Below are 21,176 nucleotides of genomic sequence, written 5' to 3'. Positions count from 1 at the left end.
AATTTATTTTACATTATGGAGTTATTAGTAAAATGATGAAATATGCACAAAACTGCCTGAGTCATTTTTGAGGAAATCGTCCGAAGGAAAAAAAACTCCCCAAGAATAAACTACCTCTTGGACGGAACAAATGAGTTATGTCATATTGTTAGGTTATTAATGATATATGAACAAAATTGCCTGGGTAGTTTTAGAGAAAATTGCCCGAAAAAATTCACTCCCAAGAATAAACTACTACTCGTATATTTTTTCTTGATAAATGAGTTATGCCATATTATAAGGCTATTAATAAAATACTTGAGTCATACCAACTTGTCAGGTTATTGATGAAACATGAGCAAAATATCCTGAAAAGATGTTATGTTCAAGAATAACTAACCCTAATAAATTTTTGCCCAGAGATATGACTTGTACCACAGTACAGGGTTGTTAATGAAATATAAACAAAACCGCTGGAGTCATTTGCGAGAAAATCACTTTTTATTCTTCACCCTTCTGTAAACTAGGATAACTCCTTTAATTTTGGAAGTAGGAAGAAAAACAAAACAAAACTCTGGAGAACCCTTTAAAAACCTTAAAGATTTAGTGCGGATACATTCAACAGTACAGGCTCTAGATAAGTGAACACACTTAAGCGGAGGTGAACGGGCGTCCAAACATTCAAAAATTACTTTTCCGGCTTTTACGGGCCATGAAACGAGTAAATCCGTTGTAATCTCGAATTTAAATATTTCTTTTTTACGATCACAATATTTTCTTCTCTCCTATCGACGCTCGAAAGCAAAAGTTATAAAACAGCGCTATTTTTAATATACTCAGAAAGAAGTCAACATAAATCTTAATTTGACCTATTTCTTTGATAATCTGAAAACCAACACACCTAACTTTTTTTCTTTTTCTTATCCTGCAGCATTTGAATTTTTGATTTAATTAGTTCATCTTTCAAAGCTTGAAGTTTTAACATCTTTCGGTGCACACCTCAGGCTTCTTTATTTCTAAAGATAGTTCTCAGTTTTTTTTAAATAGTTTTCTTTTTTGACTCTGTCTTGAATCTTTGAGGTGTTCATATCTTCTGAGAAAAGATATGCTAAAACAAATTCCCTAATTCTTCCGTGAAATATAGGAGACTTTCCTGATTTTCAGCATATCTTGAAGCATTCCTGACTCGTTTAATTTCTCTGACTTTCAAGGTCAGTGTGAACCTTACTAAAGCAAGAAGAAAAAAAAAGTTTATAAGATTACTTGAGGAACTACATCACACACTAACATAAATAAATAAATGCTTGTTCTAATGACTGATTGACCTATTATTGAAAATCTAAAAGTGTCGAAAGCAGAAAATTTGATTTCGAAGAATTAGGATAGACACTTTTAACATAAATAATGCAAAGTCCCAACGAACTGAGTGCAAATAGCAATTAAAACAACATTATAAATATTTGAATATTATAAAGGGCTGGAATTTTTAAAACAATTATACTGAACTGGTAAAGACAAGACATTCATAAAATGGCACTTACAGATACTGAAGAGCTTATACACTTTCATGTCAACGATGGAAAAAGCCAACGTACCATCTGGTGAGGTCTGAATGCCTCGCTTTGAAGCCTGTGACTTCTCTGCCCCTGGTGCCCTATTAGTAGGTGTTGTTTCTTGATTGCATTCATTACTTTGTCCAACGAGACTTTTTTCCCCACTAGGAGATGGACCGTCTTGATTTTGAGTGCCAGGTAACGCTGGGAAGTCTTCTGAACTCATGGTGAATTCACTTGATTCTGCTGTTGGCTGTTTGACCATACCTACTGTATGATAAACAATTCAGTATCTACAAGAACAACACACTATAAGATCAGAAATACATTTCACACTTTTACGAGATTTCTTCTTTTACGAAAAATATCTGTCCGTTTTTCAACAGGAAACTTTTTATAATAATAATCACAATAATAATAATAATAATAATAATAATAATAATAATAATAATAATAATAATAATAATAAAATAATAATAAAATAATAATAATGACACAATAATTGTTGCCTTTGATTAATGCGGTAACTTCTTGTTCCCGGAAAGCAATAAGTGAGAACAAGCAAATGAAATTCAGTTTTGCACTTCAAAGTTAAAAAGGCAGAACTTTCGTTGAAGCTAAATCGATATGAAGGAAAAGAACAAATGAATATCACCCCTCTTAAGGTCCTCGTTTGGAGTTTATACATAAGGCCCTCGGGTCCATTTGGACCCATTATGGATTTTCGTCTATTTTTCTTGTGTGCGCTTAAATGTTGGAGTAATAACCCGATTCATTTTATTTACGTGTTATCATTAAAACAGCTTGACTTGTGTACTAAAATCTTACACATTGTAGAAGAGCGTAGGATTGAAGTGTGCAGATCACTCCTAAGCCCTTCTACAAATTGTAAGTAGTTTTATATATACTCATGCATAGATCGTTAGAAATATTGATTAATGTAACAAACTTTTCTTTATACGAGGCCTGTCTAAAAAGTATCCGACCTTAATTTTTTCCACGCAAAGTAGTGATTCTCAGGCGGCGCCACCGTGCACGGTGGAAGGAGGAACCTTAATGCGCATGCTTGAATTTTTTCACCGCGTTCGCGTGTGCCAGTCGTGAGCTGGTGGTCGCGAAGTGAGGTGCTGTTGGTAGTGTTCGTCGGATTTAGTGTTTCTCGCAAGATGACTGAACGAATTGAGCAAAGATACTGCATCAAATTCTGTCAAAGGCTGGGTGATTCTCAAAGCCAAACAATTCGTAAGATTCAGCAGGTGTTTGGAGAAGATGCGATGGGTGTAACACAAATTAAACAATGGTTCAACCGATTCAAAGATGGCCGCACATCAGTCGAGAGTGAGCAGCGTAGCGGCAGGCCCCAAACTGCTCGGAATGCATCTGTTGTTGAGCGGGTGCGAAGTTTGGTGATGGCAGATCGCTGTTTGACAGTGCGGGAGATTGCAGAAGATGTTGGAGTGAGTAAAGATTCTGCACATGTAATTTTGCGTGACGATTTGAACATGAAACGAGTGGTTGCTAAATTTGTACCCAAGTTGTTGTCTCAGGAACAAAAAGACACCCGTTTTGACGTTCCACAGGACCTTCTGGACACCACCAACACTGATCCTGGGTATCTGAATTCCGTGATAACTGGAGATGAGTCATGGGTGTACGGGTACGACCCAGAAACAAAACAACAATCGTCTCAATGGAAGCATCCCGATTCTCCAAGGCCGAAGAAAGCGCGGCAGGTGCGAAGCAAAATCAAGGTGTTGCTGACTGTTTTCTTCGATGCCCGTGGAATTGTGCATCACGAGTACGCACCGGAAGGACAAACAGTGACAAAGGAGTACTATCAAGATGTTCTCAGGCGACTCCGTGACGCAGTCCGGCGTAAAAGACCAGACATGTGGACAGCGAAGAACTGGCACGTCCATCATGACAACGCCCCAGCACATTCATCCCAATTGATCCACACGTTCATAGCCAAACATGGAATTACAACCGTTCGCCAACCTCCCTACTCTCCAGACCTGGCTCCTTGTGACTTCTGGTTGTTTCCAAAATTGAAGACGCCTCTGAAGGGATCCCGTTTTGAGAGTAGAGAAGACATAATGCGGAACACGACGACGGAGCTGAACAACATTCCAAAAGAAGACTTCCAGCGGTGTTTCCAGCAGTGGAAGGATCGGTGGGCTAAGTGTGTGGAAGCACAAGGGGCCTACTTTGAAGGGGATTAGGGTCCCAAATCTGTCAGGTATTCGCAACTATTTTTCTGGCCAAAGGTCGGATACTATTTAGACAGCCCTCGTATTTCGTTCGTAGTTCTAGGTACATATTTTAACATAGTAGCTTTACGTAATTACTTATTGAAAATATTTCAACTAAAGTACCAAAAAAAAAAAAAAAAAAAAAAGTTATAGAAAATGTTGATTCAATATTTTCCACCGAGCACAAATGCTCACACACGCAAACGTACAATAAATCTAAAAGTGTATGTAAGTTGAAATATTACGGTTTATAATGTACACGGAAGTATTTGAAGCATATCCAAGAAAATATAGGGAGATACAGGCAAAGGGGCATTAGGCTGGTCAGACATCAATATTATATCCATGCAATATATAATGTAAATTATACATATTATAATATCCCACAGGCTTATTTTCACAAACACCCAACGTATGCTCCTATTTATAAACAACAACCACGTGCAACACGTGCAACCTTATTATGGAGTACTAGAGCTGCAGACGACGGAGATGACAGCAATACCACCGGTCACATGACGACGAGAGAACAGCAGCGCCACCGCTTCACCTGCAGCGCCTATATAAGCTAGAGGAATCCATGGACAGCAAACAGTTTCAACTGGTCAAATCTCCTTTCTTGGCTTGCAGTGGAATTAACGGTCCTCTTTCCTCCTGGCTTGTAGTGAAGAAGTATGGAAAGTTTTACATCTCTTTCTGCTTGCAGTGGAGCAGCAAGTGCCCTACATTGCGTCACGTAGTTCGCTACTGAGGAATCCTTCCAGAGACCGTCAGGTCAAAGGACACCTATTCTTACCTAATATTAGAGAAGTTACATTGTTGCAGTATTTCTGTGAAATACTGTTTATAGAGGATTTTATAACGTTAATGGATACGATCCCGCCGTTAATTTGTTTTACTTAGTCTTGCACAAGCAGAACTTTACATTATCCATTAACGACACCAATACTTGCCCTCCCAAACGAAAATTTGTGGTTGCGATACTGGAAAAATGGGGAAGTGATGGTAAGAGCGGCAGAGTAAACGAGAATCTCACTGATCGAATATAGTGTACAAATGCGTCAAAAGTGCAAGAATTTTCAAATTTCTCTATATTTAAAGGACATTCCCTTCATTTCCAGCGCCGGTATGAATTTCCCGTTTTGTGGGAAATTTACCGCCAAATTAAAAAATGATAAAAGAATTTACCAAAGCAACAGGAGCATCATAGTGAACAATGGTCCGAACACAACATAAAATCTACATGGTAAATCGTATGGGTCCAAATGGATCCAGAGGGATTTAAGTGTAAAAAATTTTATCGCTCTCTAACTTAAACATCTACGGCCATTATATTAATTATATATTTACAAATATAGTAAAATTAATACAAGTCATGCAGTATGAGAAGTTTAGATGATATACTTTAGGAATTAGCCAGAATTTTTGTTTAGGAGGAAAAGTGTTGTTTTATTATATAGGCCTATATATATAGGGTGTGTCATGGGAGATGATAATAATAATAATATATCTTTCTCTGAAGTACTGACTTCTTTAGATATTTCTCTTCGTTGTTTCTCGATTGCTGTTCTTGCAGATTTTCTTCGAAATAATTAATACCACTACTGTCTTTTTTTGTTCTAGTCACTTTCCTGAAACGTTTTTCGACTATTTCTCTGAATTAATATCTTGTTTAGATATTTCTCCGTTGTTTTTTTGGTTTATTTGTTTGCACATTTTCCTCACTGAAATTAACACACACACAACTATCTTCTTTTCCGTTTTAACTACTTTTGTAAAACATTTTCCGACATTTTTCAATTACAAAGTAAGTTCTTATTTCGACATCCTAAACACGTCTAACTCATGCAAATCTTCTGAATTGAACTAACTGATCAAACATCAGAGATTGCTGTGACATAGTCACATGCTACAAGTCTTTAGTATTGTTTTCCACAATTTCCTGTTAACAATCCTTCCTCAAATACTCTTCATCTGAATGAAAACAAAACAAAGGAAAATCTTTATTTTTACCCCTACCTTCTTTCCTTTCCCTTGTAAGTTAAGGAAACTAGCTGCTGAACATTTATCGAAATCAATTGATCTCCGGTTTCTTTGATGCCAATTGCGGCTAGAAGTGAGTGGTATTAAACGGAGGTTTCCTGTTGTAGTTAATCCTATTGGGAACTGCGGTGAATGATTCAAAATAGACGATGACAGGCCACGTGTGTCGTTATTTTTATGGAGATCAATGATTTCTTGGGCTCAAATATATCGATTCCCTCTTAATCCTTGAACTAAGATGAAGATTAAATTTTTTCGGAACCTCCTTTTATGATTAGAGAGAAATTGATCCTTTTTAATATTGCTAGCTCAGTTTGCAAACTTTGGCTTTGGGTCAGAAGTATTGACATGGCCTGTGTTTTTACAGAAAAAGGTATCCATACTTCTTATAGAATACACAATGTATAAATCATTACATTTATAAACACCTTGAAAGGCACGCACTGATGTCAGTGGAAAGTTTATTTGAAATAAGGAACAATTGTTCATGTTAGTTCTCAGTTTATTTCGAAGTTGCCGGGATAAGATGTCACACCTCACAAATAGTACGATCTTTTTAGCTCATCCCATCGACAGGAGTCTTTTTAGGTAATTTTTACAGAAAGCGGCATTTCAGAGTTAAAGAGCTACTCTTGAAGAAAGAAAGAAAAAAAAATGAAATGAAATCTTTGAGTTTTACGGCTCACGGTTATGCCGGTTAGGCTAAAGAAGACGGTGAAGAATGACTGAAATGGTAGAATGAAGAAAATGGGAGGAAACGGGAGAACCCCGAGGAAACCCACGCACACGGTGTAAGAGCTCTTCTCTTAACTCTAATCGTACAATTGTACATCTACTTTACTCTCGTTTATACTTGTCAAACTTTATCTTCCTTTTAATTCCTTGTGTATAATCTTTTCAATACTACGTACGCAATTTAAATGTTTTCTAGAATTTCACTAATCGCTAAAATTGTCATTATATTAAAATTAATGATGGCTTTTAATACATACGGATTCAAACTAAATTCAGACAAGTAAAAGTTATACCCACCTTTTACCATTTTACTTATTTCTGCAATACCTTTGTCCACATATTAATTAATGCATACTTTCAAATTTCAATCTGATTCTAAAGTCAGTTGAAGATATGAACAGAATTTTGAATAAATTATTAGATGAAGACATAAGATTGGGAGCAAAGCTAAAATTCTTACAATTATATTGGCATTGAATTGGGGACAATTTTGACTAGAAACTAACATACAATTTTCTTGAAATAAACATTCTTAAATTCAATTAATAACTTTTTTGGGAAAGTAGATTGCTCAACAGAAGATGGATCTTGATATTCTCTCTTTCTACATGTTTTAATTAATAACTTTCTTGAAATTTATATTTTAAACATATTTTCAATAAAGTAAATTAAATTCTACGAAATTACATCTATAAACATCTAAAATATGTCTGATGATATTTTGGTTAAATCAACTGGTTAAATATATTTGCTCCCATCGAAACTGTTTTCTGTCTTTTTCGACTACATTTCGTTATAAGTTAGTTCATACACCTTCCAAATTGACTTACTGGCAGAATTATTAGAAAAAATACATGATAATGTGTTTGATGAAGGCATTATTAAAATACAGAAAATGTAACACAGTTTAATAATATATTTATTCATCTTTACTACTTAGTTTAGTCTTGCTTATCTGAACAGAAATTTACATAAAGCTAAAATATGAATTTTCAAGTCAAAAACAATACGTCGATAATTTACAAAAATAATGTAATTTTTCGACAACTTCTATAATAATTATTCTTAATTTCCATTCTATTTAATTCCTTCTCGAGCTTTAACCACTCTCTCCCTCCAAAGAATAACTACTCTAGTATTGCAGTATAATGAATTAACTGTTTTTATTTGGAATTATGGGATGACTGCATGAAAAGTCATTCTTTAATATCACACGATCTATCTCAAATAAGAGCTAAATTATTTGAACATATGAACTAAAAACAAGCACGTATATTGTCATTAATCTAATCATTAAGACAGCCATTATGTAGGATATATTTTCATATTATACACTTTCATTATTCACAGTCTCTAAAAAGTTACGTAAGTTAGAACTACTTTGAACTTAGTTTCTAGATTAGCAGTAATGAACTCCATAGTTTGACAAAAATCAATTTTAGCAAAAAGAAAATAAAAGTTGTAATATTCTAACACTTTTCTAAGTATCTACTGTGATTATAGTTCAAAATCACTAAACAATGTGCAATTCATTTCATAATAGTGCTTACGGTTTCAAACATAAGACACTTTGATTAAAAACGAAACAATGGTACCCAGGTAATCGAATTGGTACGTAATTTGCAATTTTAAGCTTGAACCTTTAATGTAGCTCAAAACACTGCATATTAATTTCTTCTCCGACAAATTTTACTGAAGCATATTTTAAATAAACTTAGCTTTAGTGGGAATAAATCAGTTCAGTTTCAACCGGTCTTATGTTCACGATTAGCGATCCTTTCCATTTTTAAGAGAGAACGAACGTATCTAAGGTTTGATAGCAACATACTTGCTCAGGATTAGTATAATCTAAAAATTATGAATCAACAAATACATTATCTTGACACAAGTAACGGAAATTCTCAGCCCTTCTGCTAATCTAGTAGTTAGCGTATGTATTTTTGGTCCCCGTAGTCCCTGGTTTTAATCACTCATTTTCATTAATTATCCGTCCCCTTTTGCTTAAAGGGCATAACCGTGGGATGTTAAACAAACAAAGAAAAAAAATTACGTAGGTGGTGGTGTGCACATGAAGAGGTACCATGGAGGTAGATGCGCGGAACTGGTCGCATTATTCGGCATTGGGAGTGTGACAAAAGTGAGTGTACTATCACTGCTATGTTACGTGTACCGTTAGCAACTGTTTACAGAATAATAGTGTAATTCAAACGGGGCGAAAAGACGCGTAGACCTTAGACTGGATCGACCAAGATCAATGCAATGCCTAAAACGTGCAGTCGTCTGGAGTATAAAGATCCAACCATACATGTGAGTAACATCGGAGCCGAAGTTGGCGGGTCAGTGCGAACAATTCAACGATTTTGCACGGTGCTGGAATGTACGAACGGGTCGCCGTAGAGAAGCATATGCTCATAAAACCACAACTGAGAGACATAAAAGTTAATCGCCGCCATTTGCAATACTTTTTAGCTTCTACGTTGCTTTCTTTGAAGAAAGTCAATTATGAAAATTATCGGAAAGCGGTCGACAGTGAGTGTGGAACCGATAGATAGACCACAATTCCACCATCCTAGGGTGGAAAAAGGGATGTACGAGTCACAGTGTAAGGTGCAATTTGGAAACTTGGACGCAGTAACATGATATTTTGCGATTTAATGCTACAAAATACATCGAAGTATTGCACGATATTCTTGCTTTGAAACACGCGAATTGTCGCAGGACTCCACACAATGAATGCACGACTAGACACTGTATTATAGGATAAAGATGACCACTGCTGGAAAAGGCGAAATGAGGTTCTGCGTGGCCTGGATAATCCTAGGCAATGAGTCCTATAGAAAGTGAAAGAGACCCGTAAATAAATATCAATTGCTTGATATGCACATTGACGAATGATATCAACTGTATCAGGATGTTACCAATGATTTACTGGATACCGTGTTACGTACGGTCAAACCTTTACGTGATGCCAGGAGGGACTCCCATTAAGCATTAACTCAAGTATTAGAAATGGTTCTGTGCACAGTATGTATCAACGGTCATAGGCTTATTTCCTGGGTGTCTAACAAGATAATATATTTTTATATTCAAGTGCGATGGTTTGATACGTAGCCTTAGAAGACACAACACTTCCTACAATTTTCAGACAATGAAATTAAAAATTTCAACAAGTTATACAACACGTTTCATCATTTATCTTTTATATTAAAATAATAGAAATAAATGTACAAAGGACAAGTTTTTTTCTGTTAGAGTTAAGTTCCAAAACTACTAAATGCAAAGATAGCTTTTTCACCAATGGTACACACATTTCCTTTGGATTTCTTATACGCTACACATTACAAGACTTCTGCAACATGAACTGGCACATAGTCTAAAAGGTTTGCAAACACTAATGATTACGCGGGAAATTTTACTCTTATTGCATGTTGCTTTTCAACAGTTGAGTACAAAGGCATAAAATGCAGCATATGGCGACTTCTTTCTTTACGAACACGAGATCACTATGACGGACAAAAGGGGAAGTGGGAGGAGTTTTTGAACCACTAGGTGTATGGGCAAAACTTTTTATATGGGAGCTTTTGGATACACAGAATATCTTATTTACTTGTACGAATTTTGGAAAGTTCGCTCTGAAGGAGTCGGGAAGGGAGGTAAATTGAATATGATGGACATAGGAGAGAACAGTGACTTTTTTTTTTTTTTTTCGTGGGATGTATAGGCAAGGACTTGTCGCATTTTTAACTTTCGAGTAAACTGGAAAAGAAGATTCAACATTTCCATGCAATTCAATGCACTGACACACACGAAACAAGCTTCCCCTGCCATCTACAGTTACATTTCCGAAATTAAACTACCTACAAAATGTTCTGCGGTTCGGTGCCAACCCACTCCACGCAATAACTCAACTTCCTCGGAAGTGGTGCTTACCATCATGTTCACCCGAGCCGCACAAATTTGGGAAATTTCATTCCGAATGAATGCTACGGAATGGGATGAATTCAATATAGCAAACAAATACAGAACGAAGGACGCTTCTGTAATTCACTGACCAGACGAGAAGCACGTCTACTATGTAGGAAATTCTGATACACAAAATACTAACATCTTATTCACTTATACAAATTTTGGAAACTATGTCGGAGAATGCATGGAAAAAGGAGAATTGTATACTGGAAACACAGAGGAAGGAAGGACACGAACTGAATTTGGAGCTTTTGATACTCCCCAAATTCACACGAATCTCATTCAGGAATTAGCAAATATCTATACTGAAAGATTTTTTTTTGAACAACTGGATTTAAAAACATGGAATATGATAGGTTTCTTTTTTGATTGTAAGAACAAATGATCAGATTTATTATCAAGAATTTTCGAGATTTGACCCGGAAACGGCGGGAAAGGAAATCTTTTAATATTGTTACAGGTTTTGTTGAAATTACTGTTCATGAAATCACATAATTGGGTATATAAACATTTTGCTTTACAGAATACAAATCTGTTTTTCAGTGTCAAATACACCGAAACGTATATGAAAGGGCAGATATTGCATACACGAAATGTATATAAAATATACCTTTTTGTACCTTTGTACATTGTTTCGTACACGAAATGAAGAATATTTCATACTATGGACAGATTTAACTCATTATTATTGTTTTCAATATTTAACCCATTATTGTTGTTTTCAATTTAAATTGATTATAATAGTATGCAAGGTTCATTAGTAAAGTACAGCAAAACGAACCAAAAGGCAGGTTGGGGCTAAACAAGGTTTTACGCTTGCCTGCCAGGATATTCTTATATAAATTAAAATTTTAAAAAAATATATTAAAAATAAATAAATAAATAATTCAAAATAAGACAAGTAATACTGAAAATTTCTAGAAAATGATTGCCAGAAGTTATCTGGTTAGTTGAATTTCAAGAAATATAAAAGAGAAAAAGGAATGCATATCGGAACATTGTTGTATGTAATACTGAAAGAAAACAAAAAGTTTCACCTAACTTCCATGATTAAACCCTTTAAGGTTTAATGGAAGTGAATGATTATGGAAGGAATGCTGGAATAAGAATGCAAGAGGAGAGTTTAGAACGTCGACAAAACTCATGGATAAGACAAGATGTTACCCATCATTCGCATGGGATCGAACCAAACCCTTTGCGCGAGAGGTGAGAGCACTACCACTGAGCATTTCTTTCCTTTGTGTAACGCTAAAAAATATCGTAAATGGACCAGTGTTCTCTTTATATATCGAGTTCTCTTAGTACATTTTTAGCCACTGCTGTCGTTTTCCTGTGGCTTGTTTATTAAATAAAGTGATCATCAATAATTGTGAGTAAAGAGTTTTCAGAAGAAGAAAATCGTATTTTCAGAACCGATTAAATTTAGCTGACAAAGTTAAGAAGACTTGATGTATAAAGGTCAGTATCTCATTAGTGGTAAGGGCATTTGTCTAGCAAATGGGAGATTAGGATTCTATGTTCGCACAATTATTAGATTTCCTGTTTTTAATAGTGTTCCATATACACTAGTGCAATGTCCAAACAAAATTTTTACCATTAAGTTACTATTACTAAACAATAAAATCACTAACTGAATGTTTTTCTGTTAGGAAAGAAAAACATTAATATGTATCGCTAAAAGAAACTACTATAAACAAATTAAACGAACTACACTGGCACAAATTAAGATTTTTTTCTATAATTAAGAACAAAACTATTTAGCGACTGTAATAACTTAAAAACTATTTTTTTATTTTTTAAGTAAATAAAATAAATAAAAAGAATGAAAATATAAGAAGCAAATACAAATCTTTCAGTTAAAAAATATGTATTCTACATTATTCTGTGCAAGGGGCGCTGAATTAGGTGTAAAAGTAAAGGAAGCATAAAAAGCATTAAGCATCTCTAATACGCGTGCACTAACAAAAAATCTTAAATAAAAAGATGGTTACGCATGTTAAATGAACGATAAACATTATATACCACAATAATATTCTGGGAACTTTCACATTTTATGTTACGAGATTTCCCCAATGATTCATTCAATTTGCTTATCATTATTATGTGTCTGGGGTAAAAATCAACAGCACAATGTATATTTGTGGAATATAGTCCTACACTTTATTTGCGAAACTTGGATAACTTCCAAATTGATAAATTCACAATTCTGCACAGGCATGTGTATGCATGTCGAAAATCACGTGAGATCCTAATTACAATATGTATTTTTAAACATTAGGGGGCAAGGGAAGTGGATAACGATCTATATCTTCCATGAAAACATTTCAAATGGTACTAAATGTGCTGAAAAGAGGAATTTATTCCTTTTATCACATTGTCTTCATTACTTCATAATGGGAAAAACTGAACTTCCGTAAAATACTAGTCCCAATGAACTTTTTAGTTCTCTCGGCTATTTTCAAGCTCCACATCAACATTTTTATATCAGCGACCCCTATGCACACTACTGGCCTTGAAGTAATACGAGGAAGAAGAGTCACTATTTGATACATACCGGTCGGTTTCTTTCCTGGACAATGGTTGGGGTCAACAGAGTCCCCCTGCCCCCTGTTTGTAAGTACTGGAAATTCTGATATATCTAATAACGACTGGACGCTCCTCTCCTCTCTTCCACCTTCAATTTTGTTAAACGTTCCTTCTGACCCGAAAGGTCTGTTTTGAAGATTTCCAAAGATACCCACCACACTATTCACTGGGTTTGAACCTTGAAGTACGGAGTATGAATTCGCTGATTTAGTACAGCAACAAATAAAATAAACATATATTTACAAAACAGGTTTTTAAAAAAATAGAAAGAAAAATCACCTCATTACTTACCATATGGCTGTTTTCCTGGCATGGGACTAGGTTGTGGCATGGAATCTCCTTGTCCCCTGTTTGTAAGCGACGGGAACTCGGAGAGATCTAAGAGCGGTGGAGTATTCGTGTCTCCTCCACCACCGAACACAGAGTGGAAATTGTTGATGGCTCCTTGTGACCCATAACCCCTGTTCTGTGGAATACCAAAGCTACCCATACTACCCATGGGGTTTGAACCACTGAAAGGAACATAAGAACACAACAAATGAAATATTAATAATTCATACAAATCAACACTTTAAACAGAATATGAATACACTTCTAAGCTATAGCTATTTCAACTACGTAAAGAAATTAAATTAAGTAGTGAGGTAGGATTTATACTTGTAACAATTTCATTAATGCGGCATGTGCTCACGTTCTTTAATGTGCTACTTCAGCGAGAATATTAAGGAGTATTGTGAGGAGTACTTAGTTTTACGTTAACCTTGAAAAACTAGAAGTAAAGCATACTTATGTACATTTATTTCTTTATAAGGCATCACGTATTGCGATTATGAAATGTACGCCAATGAAAATGAAAAATAGAAATACCTGTTAATTGTTTACGAAGAAGTGAGAAACAGAATTCTGCGTTGAAAAGAAGACGCAAAAAATTGCTTATATTACCATACTCAATAGATACACGGGAAAATGCTCAGAACTAAAAAGCGAGTGCGCCTTGGTTTTCGAACGATATACAACTTTCGAAAACAACATTAATACATAAAGAACACATGACATTTTTTTCCTAGATATATCAATACATTAGTTTAATGATCGTTGTAAATGTATTTGCGTAATACGTAAATTTCCATTACGCTTGATTTTTCTTTTATATGTCAAAGGTTTAATTATAGTTTCCAATTTTACACTTCTATAAATTTAAACTTCAATCTGTCTCATGTCTGAGACCAGACGATTTGGGCAATAAAATAAAAGACACACATTCTAGTTAAACGGTGATGGAGAAAGCTACTACAATTTTCACATAAAACCACCGAAGATTTCATTCACTAACTAGAACAGATAATAATAATTATTTCTATAATAGATGCTAGAGATTGCTTCCATAACCCTTTCCATCTATACTTTGTGTCGTCAACGTAAATCCCAATCATTGACTTAAAATCTCTATTTAACTCTTTAGATTTGACTAATGACATTGTGTCGAAGTCCGTATCATCATCTAACATATAACTCAAAGTAATTTCCGACTTCCTCATGGCCACATGGTTAGCGTACGCGTCTTTGGAATGGTAAACCCGATTCGATTCTCGATAAGAGCTCATGTTGCTCGAATCCAACGTTAAGCTTCAGGTCCTCATATATCCTCGGTGCTGAACGGGACGCTAATTCCAAATCAACCAGTTAACAATCAAAGTACTTTTCATTCATGTCAAAGTATTGCTATTACATAAATTTCTCCCATCGCTGGAAGCTTTCCAATAAATTACACACATTAAAATATCAGAAAGGAAGAATACTAAACGTAATTCAATTCAAAATTTTAGTCATCAACTCAACACGGTTTAACACTAATAATTTATTATGACGACGGTGGCTGTTTTAGGGCGCTTACACTTAGTGTGAAGGGTCTCTAGGTCCGCGTCACTTGAATTGGTGTATGGCGTCTACCAATAAGCTTGCAGTATGCTGTTGCCAAACCTTCAGAGAGGTATCTAATCATTCGTAAATGACCATAAATATGAACAAAATCAATTACGAAAGATTAAATTCCTCACTGAAGGTTTGGAATCAGCGCACTGCGAGCTTATTGGCTGACGCCATATGCCAATTTAGGTGACGAGGACTATAGTTCAATCCATACCATATATGTGTGTGTTATGTGTCCGTGGGTCCTCTCGTTTCCTTCCTTATTCTCGTTCTACAATTTTTACCATAATCATTTACTTTCATCAATCTCCTTTAGCCTACAGTGTAATGTAAAGATTTAATTTCATTTTATTTACTAATAATGCCTTAGTTATACAAAATTTGTGCACCGCAAGCTACGAGATTTTAGAAAATATATATATATATATATATATATATATATATATATATATATATATATATATATATATATAAAGAAAAAAACTGGAAAGAACAGCAAGGTGTTGTGTGTGAAACTGCGTCAAATAATAAATCCTACCAAAATATCCAATTGTCAGTAGCATGTTGTTCAGAGTGAACGAAAATATTTTTATAAATACAAAACATTACTGTTTCTACCGGACAACAGAGTTCTTTACATATCACCACAGTTCCTGATACGGTTTCATCCAGAATTCGCTTGGTGAAACAAGGGGAAAAAATGTAATGTTGACTGGCTGCGGGAATCATATCAAGAACTTCCCAACTGCGAAGATGTATTGTTAATCGTTCATCATTTATTGTTAATTTGCCATAAATCGATCATACCAAATCTCACATGAAATAAAATTTAATTTCATGGTTTTGTCCGTTTACTAATGGAAGCAAATTACTAAACCGTGTGAAACAACAAAATTGTAGGAAAGAAGTATTCCTAGTAAATTCAACCACAAGGTCACTTGGTCGAATGCCTTGAATTTCAAATACATACAATATGGTTTTCATCCCAACATTCACCCCTCTAATAATATAATATACTAGAAACGTTTTTCCCTTTTCTTCTCACTTCCCTTTTTCTCCTTACGCACTCTCCCACCCTCTGTATACATTAACAACTGAAAATAACAATTAAATAATTCCTTATATTTTCTCACTCAATAGTTCATGCCTTTAAGCAATTACACCCCATCTTTACATTTGCCTAAGGATCTACTTACTTTCTAGAAATATATCTTTAATTTATTACCACCGGCGGAATCCAATGCAATATCATTCTCAGTTCTTATTTATTCTTTTTTTCGTCTTCTTAAGGTCAGAAATTCAACCGCTTCTAAATTTTATGAAGCATGGTTCAATAATGTTAAATTATTTAATCAAAACACAATACAATCAGCACTTCTTTTCTTAGGATCTTTCTACATAAATATTTAAGTGAACCAGCAAGAGAAACGCACGAGAAAACTACTAACAAATTTCTGGCTTGATACTACCGCATTTATTCTCAACTATTTTATGAGTGTTCTTTTTGAACAAATTACAGACAGTTTTATTGTATTTAAAGTAAGGCACTCAATGGCTTACTCCTTAAAATCAATGTTGAAGAATCACGTGAAACGGTCTATGAAGCCTCTCTGCACAATACACGTGATCTTCGAAGCAAATGAGATATAACATTGTCAAATGTAGCAAATGTTTAAACCAGGCATTTCAAACTGGTCAATAGGTGACGTCTGTGAAATCCTTTCTCCGAAAATGTGTAGAAGGCAATAATGGCAGAGTACGAGTACTCATGGCTTTCATGACGAAGATGCCTGCAAGACTAATGCTGCTTTTGTTTGACTGCTACTGGTGCTTCGCAGGGTTCCCACTTATTTGGCGACCACGAATTCTCAGGTTTTTTTTTTCCCTGGATTTTCCAGACCACGATTTAAGAATTTCCAGGCTTATATATAATGCGAAAAGGCAACTACATTTTACTGATCAGGAAGTTCTTCATCTACTTGGAATGTACACTCATGTCCAAAATTATTGTCGCATATAACTGTCTTCTTGTAAGAATATAATTTGACAATGATTTTGCAAGGTACTTTTAAGACTGATACTATGTGTATAATCGTGAAATGTACATTTGTGGTAAATTTCATAGGAAAAGAATTATAAATACGAAAATTATAATGAGTAAAATAAAATGTTGCTAAACGGACAATAACATTCTATTTTCGTTTTATTGTTCTTATTTACTGCACTTTGACATGAAATTTGCTACATACATGTCTTTGCCGATTATACACATACTAACATTATAAGAAATACCGGGCGAATTCGTTATCAAATTATATTCCTAGAACAACATATTTATAGACATGCGACAATAATTTTGGACATGAGTGTACATGTATAATGTGTGTGTAGGTAGAAAAATTCTGGAAAACAAACTATTTTATTTTATAAAATATCTTCTTCCAAATAGCCGGGTAAGGCAAGAAGAGAAATGACTTCTAAGAAGTAAACATTTGTATTTAAAATTCTCTGATTTTTCAGTTTTTCTAAAAGCTTTTCATGAAATCAAAATGGACGATATCAAAACAGAAAAATTATATGTGAAGATGAAGAGGTTAGCGGAAGACCATGGAGCATAGAAGCTGCTCAGTTGCGGCAAGTGACCTGCCAATAATGGCAGAATACCTATGATGATGATGGTGATTTCATGAAATTTTCTGACTTTTCCAGGTTTTCCAGAATTACTAGGTGGGTGGGCATCCTATGCTTGTCTACTTGCTAATCTTTTCTGTCTATCTGTATTTGTGCTACTGAAAACGAGAAAAGCAAACTGTAAGGTCACGAATCCACGTGGAAACAGTGTTTTTTGACGTACCATGATTATGCTGCAAGGCTAAAGTAGATGACGATAATTATGAATGAAATGATGGAATGAAGAAATGGAAGGAAACAAAAAAATCACGACCAATCCGGTGGACACACGGTGTTTGTCCACCACAAATTCCACTCAGCGCGAGCTGGGATTGAAGAACGGACTGATTCACCATTAATGAGTACCCTTACCATTAAGCCACCGTGGCCCCAGGTGGAAATAACTGATTTAGATATTAATGATTAACAAGTATCTCTAGAATTATGAAAACTTTACGAGTTGCATTTCAGCTCATTCAACTCTTGAAGTAAAACAGCGTTCATTTGAAAAAGAGTACCACACGGTTGCCGCATTAAACATCACTAATAAAAGCACTTTGCACTTTGAATTAAGTTAGAATTTTAACTTATTTGAGAACTTACTATCAGTTCACACTATCATTTTGTCTTGACTAAAAAGAAAATTCAATGTTTATGAGATCTCTGTAGAATGTAAAATTGTCCCACGAAAAGTTCACTTTCCTCAGTACTTTGTGGGTTTATCTCAACGAAATATATGACTACTTGAAGAACTCCACACGATTTCGTATCCATAATAATGTAGTGAACTATCTAAATCATTGTTAAGCGTATCCATACCAATAATATATTTCTTGTTTCTTATAATCAATGGTAAGATATAATGACTTACTATTATTATTTAGAAAGGTATAATACTTCCACTTATATAAATTCATAGTAATGCAAAATGGAGTTAAAGGTGTTCAGTATGAAATATGAAAATCTGCTATAAACAAAAATTTCTACAGCATATGTTGCCAGCATTATCTTTATTTATAACATACAACTCTGGAAGACAAAAAGCTATACAAACCATTATCGAACTGCCTACTGTAACTGAAGTTAACAGTGTTTGGTTAGAGGTATTAAGATGGCAAGTGATGTGTGCATTCTACTATCAGAATTTAATTTCATGTGTATACATAATTAATGCATGATCTGCGAATTCTATTTTGTTGTATTACACTACTTACAAGTGGTAGATTAAGTTAAAAATTATATCACTTTATATGTGTAGAGAGCAACCTGAACAAGGTCTTTAGGTCTTTAATTTACATCTTAACAAGCTTCTTAATGGATCACATAAAAAAAAAAAAAAAAAAAAAGTACGGTCTTGTTTAAAATAAGCAGCATAAGTAACGCAGTTATCACTAAGCGGTACCATTAGCTTGTGTATGTTCCATTCTCGATAACAAAACTAAACAAATCTTTTGATTACAACTACCCCTATATAGGTACAGTATATGTTCTAAATATTTCTAACGAGCACTGAATATATGGATTTAAATATGTACAAGGGAACCAAAAAAGTTCTTGCTGTTTTTGATGTTTTATTTGATAAGGCAATGGGGAATTAGTGTGACTATTGATCTGCGCCAAAACAGACACGCTGCGCATACACAACAATCACAGCTCGTTCGCGGTTGTCTACTGTGAGACTTTAAGGTAGGCCTGCCAGTAGCCACATCAAATCGTCTAATACGTCAGGCATTGGTTGCAGAAATTTAGGTCGGGAAATCTAAGCCTGCACTAGGCGACTACAGGATTAGATAACTACGCCCTGACTGTCATAAAACGAGACAGTAGTCAAACGTGTTGTAAACTTGGGTTTGTCGAATGCTTCCAGATTTTCGAGGAAACAGTCACATTTCACCTGCACCGCACGGGGAATGTGTAAAATTTGAGCAAGTGTGTACCCCACACATTTGCGGCAGCTAACAAGGAACAATGAATTACAGCCTGTTCGTCATTAGTCTCGTTCTTTAAGACTACATTTCAGCATAGTAGATTAAAGTTACGAACTACTGTTTAAAATACCGTGGTGATAAAATGCCGTAAAACTGGATAGCTATGTGTACTGATAAAGTTATAGAATTTGCGCTGTTAAGTGTAGACATACAGTGTTATTTAGAATGTATTTACCAAATATACATAGGATGCATGTCAAACTTCGTTTTTATATACTGTATGCAGTAAAAGAAGTTATTAACAAAGGAGTATGTTTTATATTCTTTGAACATTACCTATAATTTAATTTTATTTTTTAATTGTATTGAGTATTTATCTGCATTATTTCGAGTTACATTTTAGTGCCTATTTTTTAAATTTTAAGTGTCTTATTTGCCTGCCTATTTTCCAGGTTTTTAATGCCTAATCATCCGGTCTCTACTCATTATCAATAAATTAATAAATTGACATCGTAGGGTTTCTTCAACAATACACAGAACATCTCGAAAACACTATTTATTAAGTGCCCGGCTTTGCACGGAAAGTATAATGTTTATGCACAATATCTAAAATAAAGATCTGAGTAGAATAAATACCAACGAGCAACTTTTTTGCATCGGAACTGTCACCAATCAGCTTAGCGAACACAAAAAGCTTGATCATTTTGGCATTGTATTCACCCGCCCTATGGCGATGGGACTGAATTTGGACTTAACCAACTCTTCACCAGCTGCTTTAATTTTTTCGTTTAAACCTAGTACGTGGTATAATGTTTCACCGAGTATTTTTGACAGTAAAAATAAAAAGCGTGATTATTGGAATCAACTAGAGTCAGATTTGTCTGAAGGAGAAACTGTATGGGTAAGAAATTATAAAGACGATCTACCTAAGTTTATTAAAGGTCGTTTTATACGATTGTTAGGTAGTAACATTTTGGAAGTGTTAGTAAATGGAAATATTCGTAGATATCAAAGAGACCAAGTGAATTCCTAGAATGATGTTGAGTACGAAAAATAAACAAATACAAGAGCCTTCAGTTACGACAGAAAATCAACAAAGTCAAAGGAATGACGGAGGATTTGCAGAACATACACGGCAGATAGTAAGCGACCGAAGATTACAGAATTATGAGCAAACTGGAAATAATAAAAGCTCTGTTATGTCTCAGGAGGAACCTATTGTTACTAATTATAGAAGGTCCCAAAGAATTAGAAGAGCTCCTGACAAATGGGGGTATGATCAATAATGGACGGGGGGAGGAGTTGTTGGAAGCAAGTAGTTAGTTATTGGCGAAACTAGTTTAATTTTAGCACATGCCGAGTTATTAAAAAAAAAATGATAAAAAATGGAGTGAACTAATAAAAGATGGGTTGGATATGAAACATATTTTTGTTTGTTTACACAAATGTATTTAAAGATGGTACATGGCATAAGTTGTAAATGTTAATTCAAGGTCTGTGATTATATAAATAATAGAAAAATAAAAAACAGGTTT

The 21,176-nt window shown here is 34.7% G+C and overlaps 1 protein-coding gene across 6 annotated transcripts in view; it reads right to left on the bottom strand.

Moving 5' to 3' along the window:
- Rga (CCR4-NOT transcription complex subunit regena) overlaps positions 1-21,176 on the bottom strand; it is a 57,425-nt gene that overhangs the window by 21,883 nt on the left and 14,366 nt on the right. The window contains exons 3-5 of one of the 6 annotated variants that reach the window (XM_081752225.1): positions 13,406-13,626; positions 13,083-13,292; positions 1,521-1,802 (exon numbers count right to left, since the gene is read on the bottom strand). In XM_081752225.1, coding sequence (XP_081608351.1) covers positions 1,521-1,802; positions 13,083-13,292; positions 13,406-13,626 — 713 coding nt within the window. The remainder of the gene's footprint in view (positions 1-1,520; positions 1,803-13,082; positions 13,293-13,405; positions 13,627-21,176) is intronic. The other 5 variants (XM_081752227.1, XM_081752226.1, XM_081752228.1 and 2 more) reach the window with 5 other exon arrangements.

The sequence above is a fragment of the Thermobia domestica genome, chromosome 3, assembly GCF_964235325.1.
Source record: "Thermobia domestica chromosome 3, izTheDome1.hap1.1, whole genome shotgun sequence".
Taxonomy (NCBI): domain Eukaryota; kingdom Metazoa; phylum Arthropoda; class Insecta; order Zygentoma; family Lepismatidae; genus Thermobia; species Thermobia domestica.
This window is presented reverse-complemented; position numbering and strand designations above follow the sequence as displayed.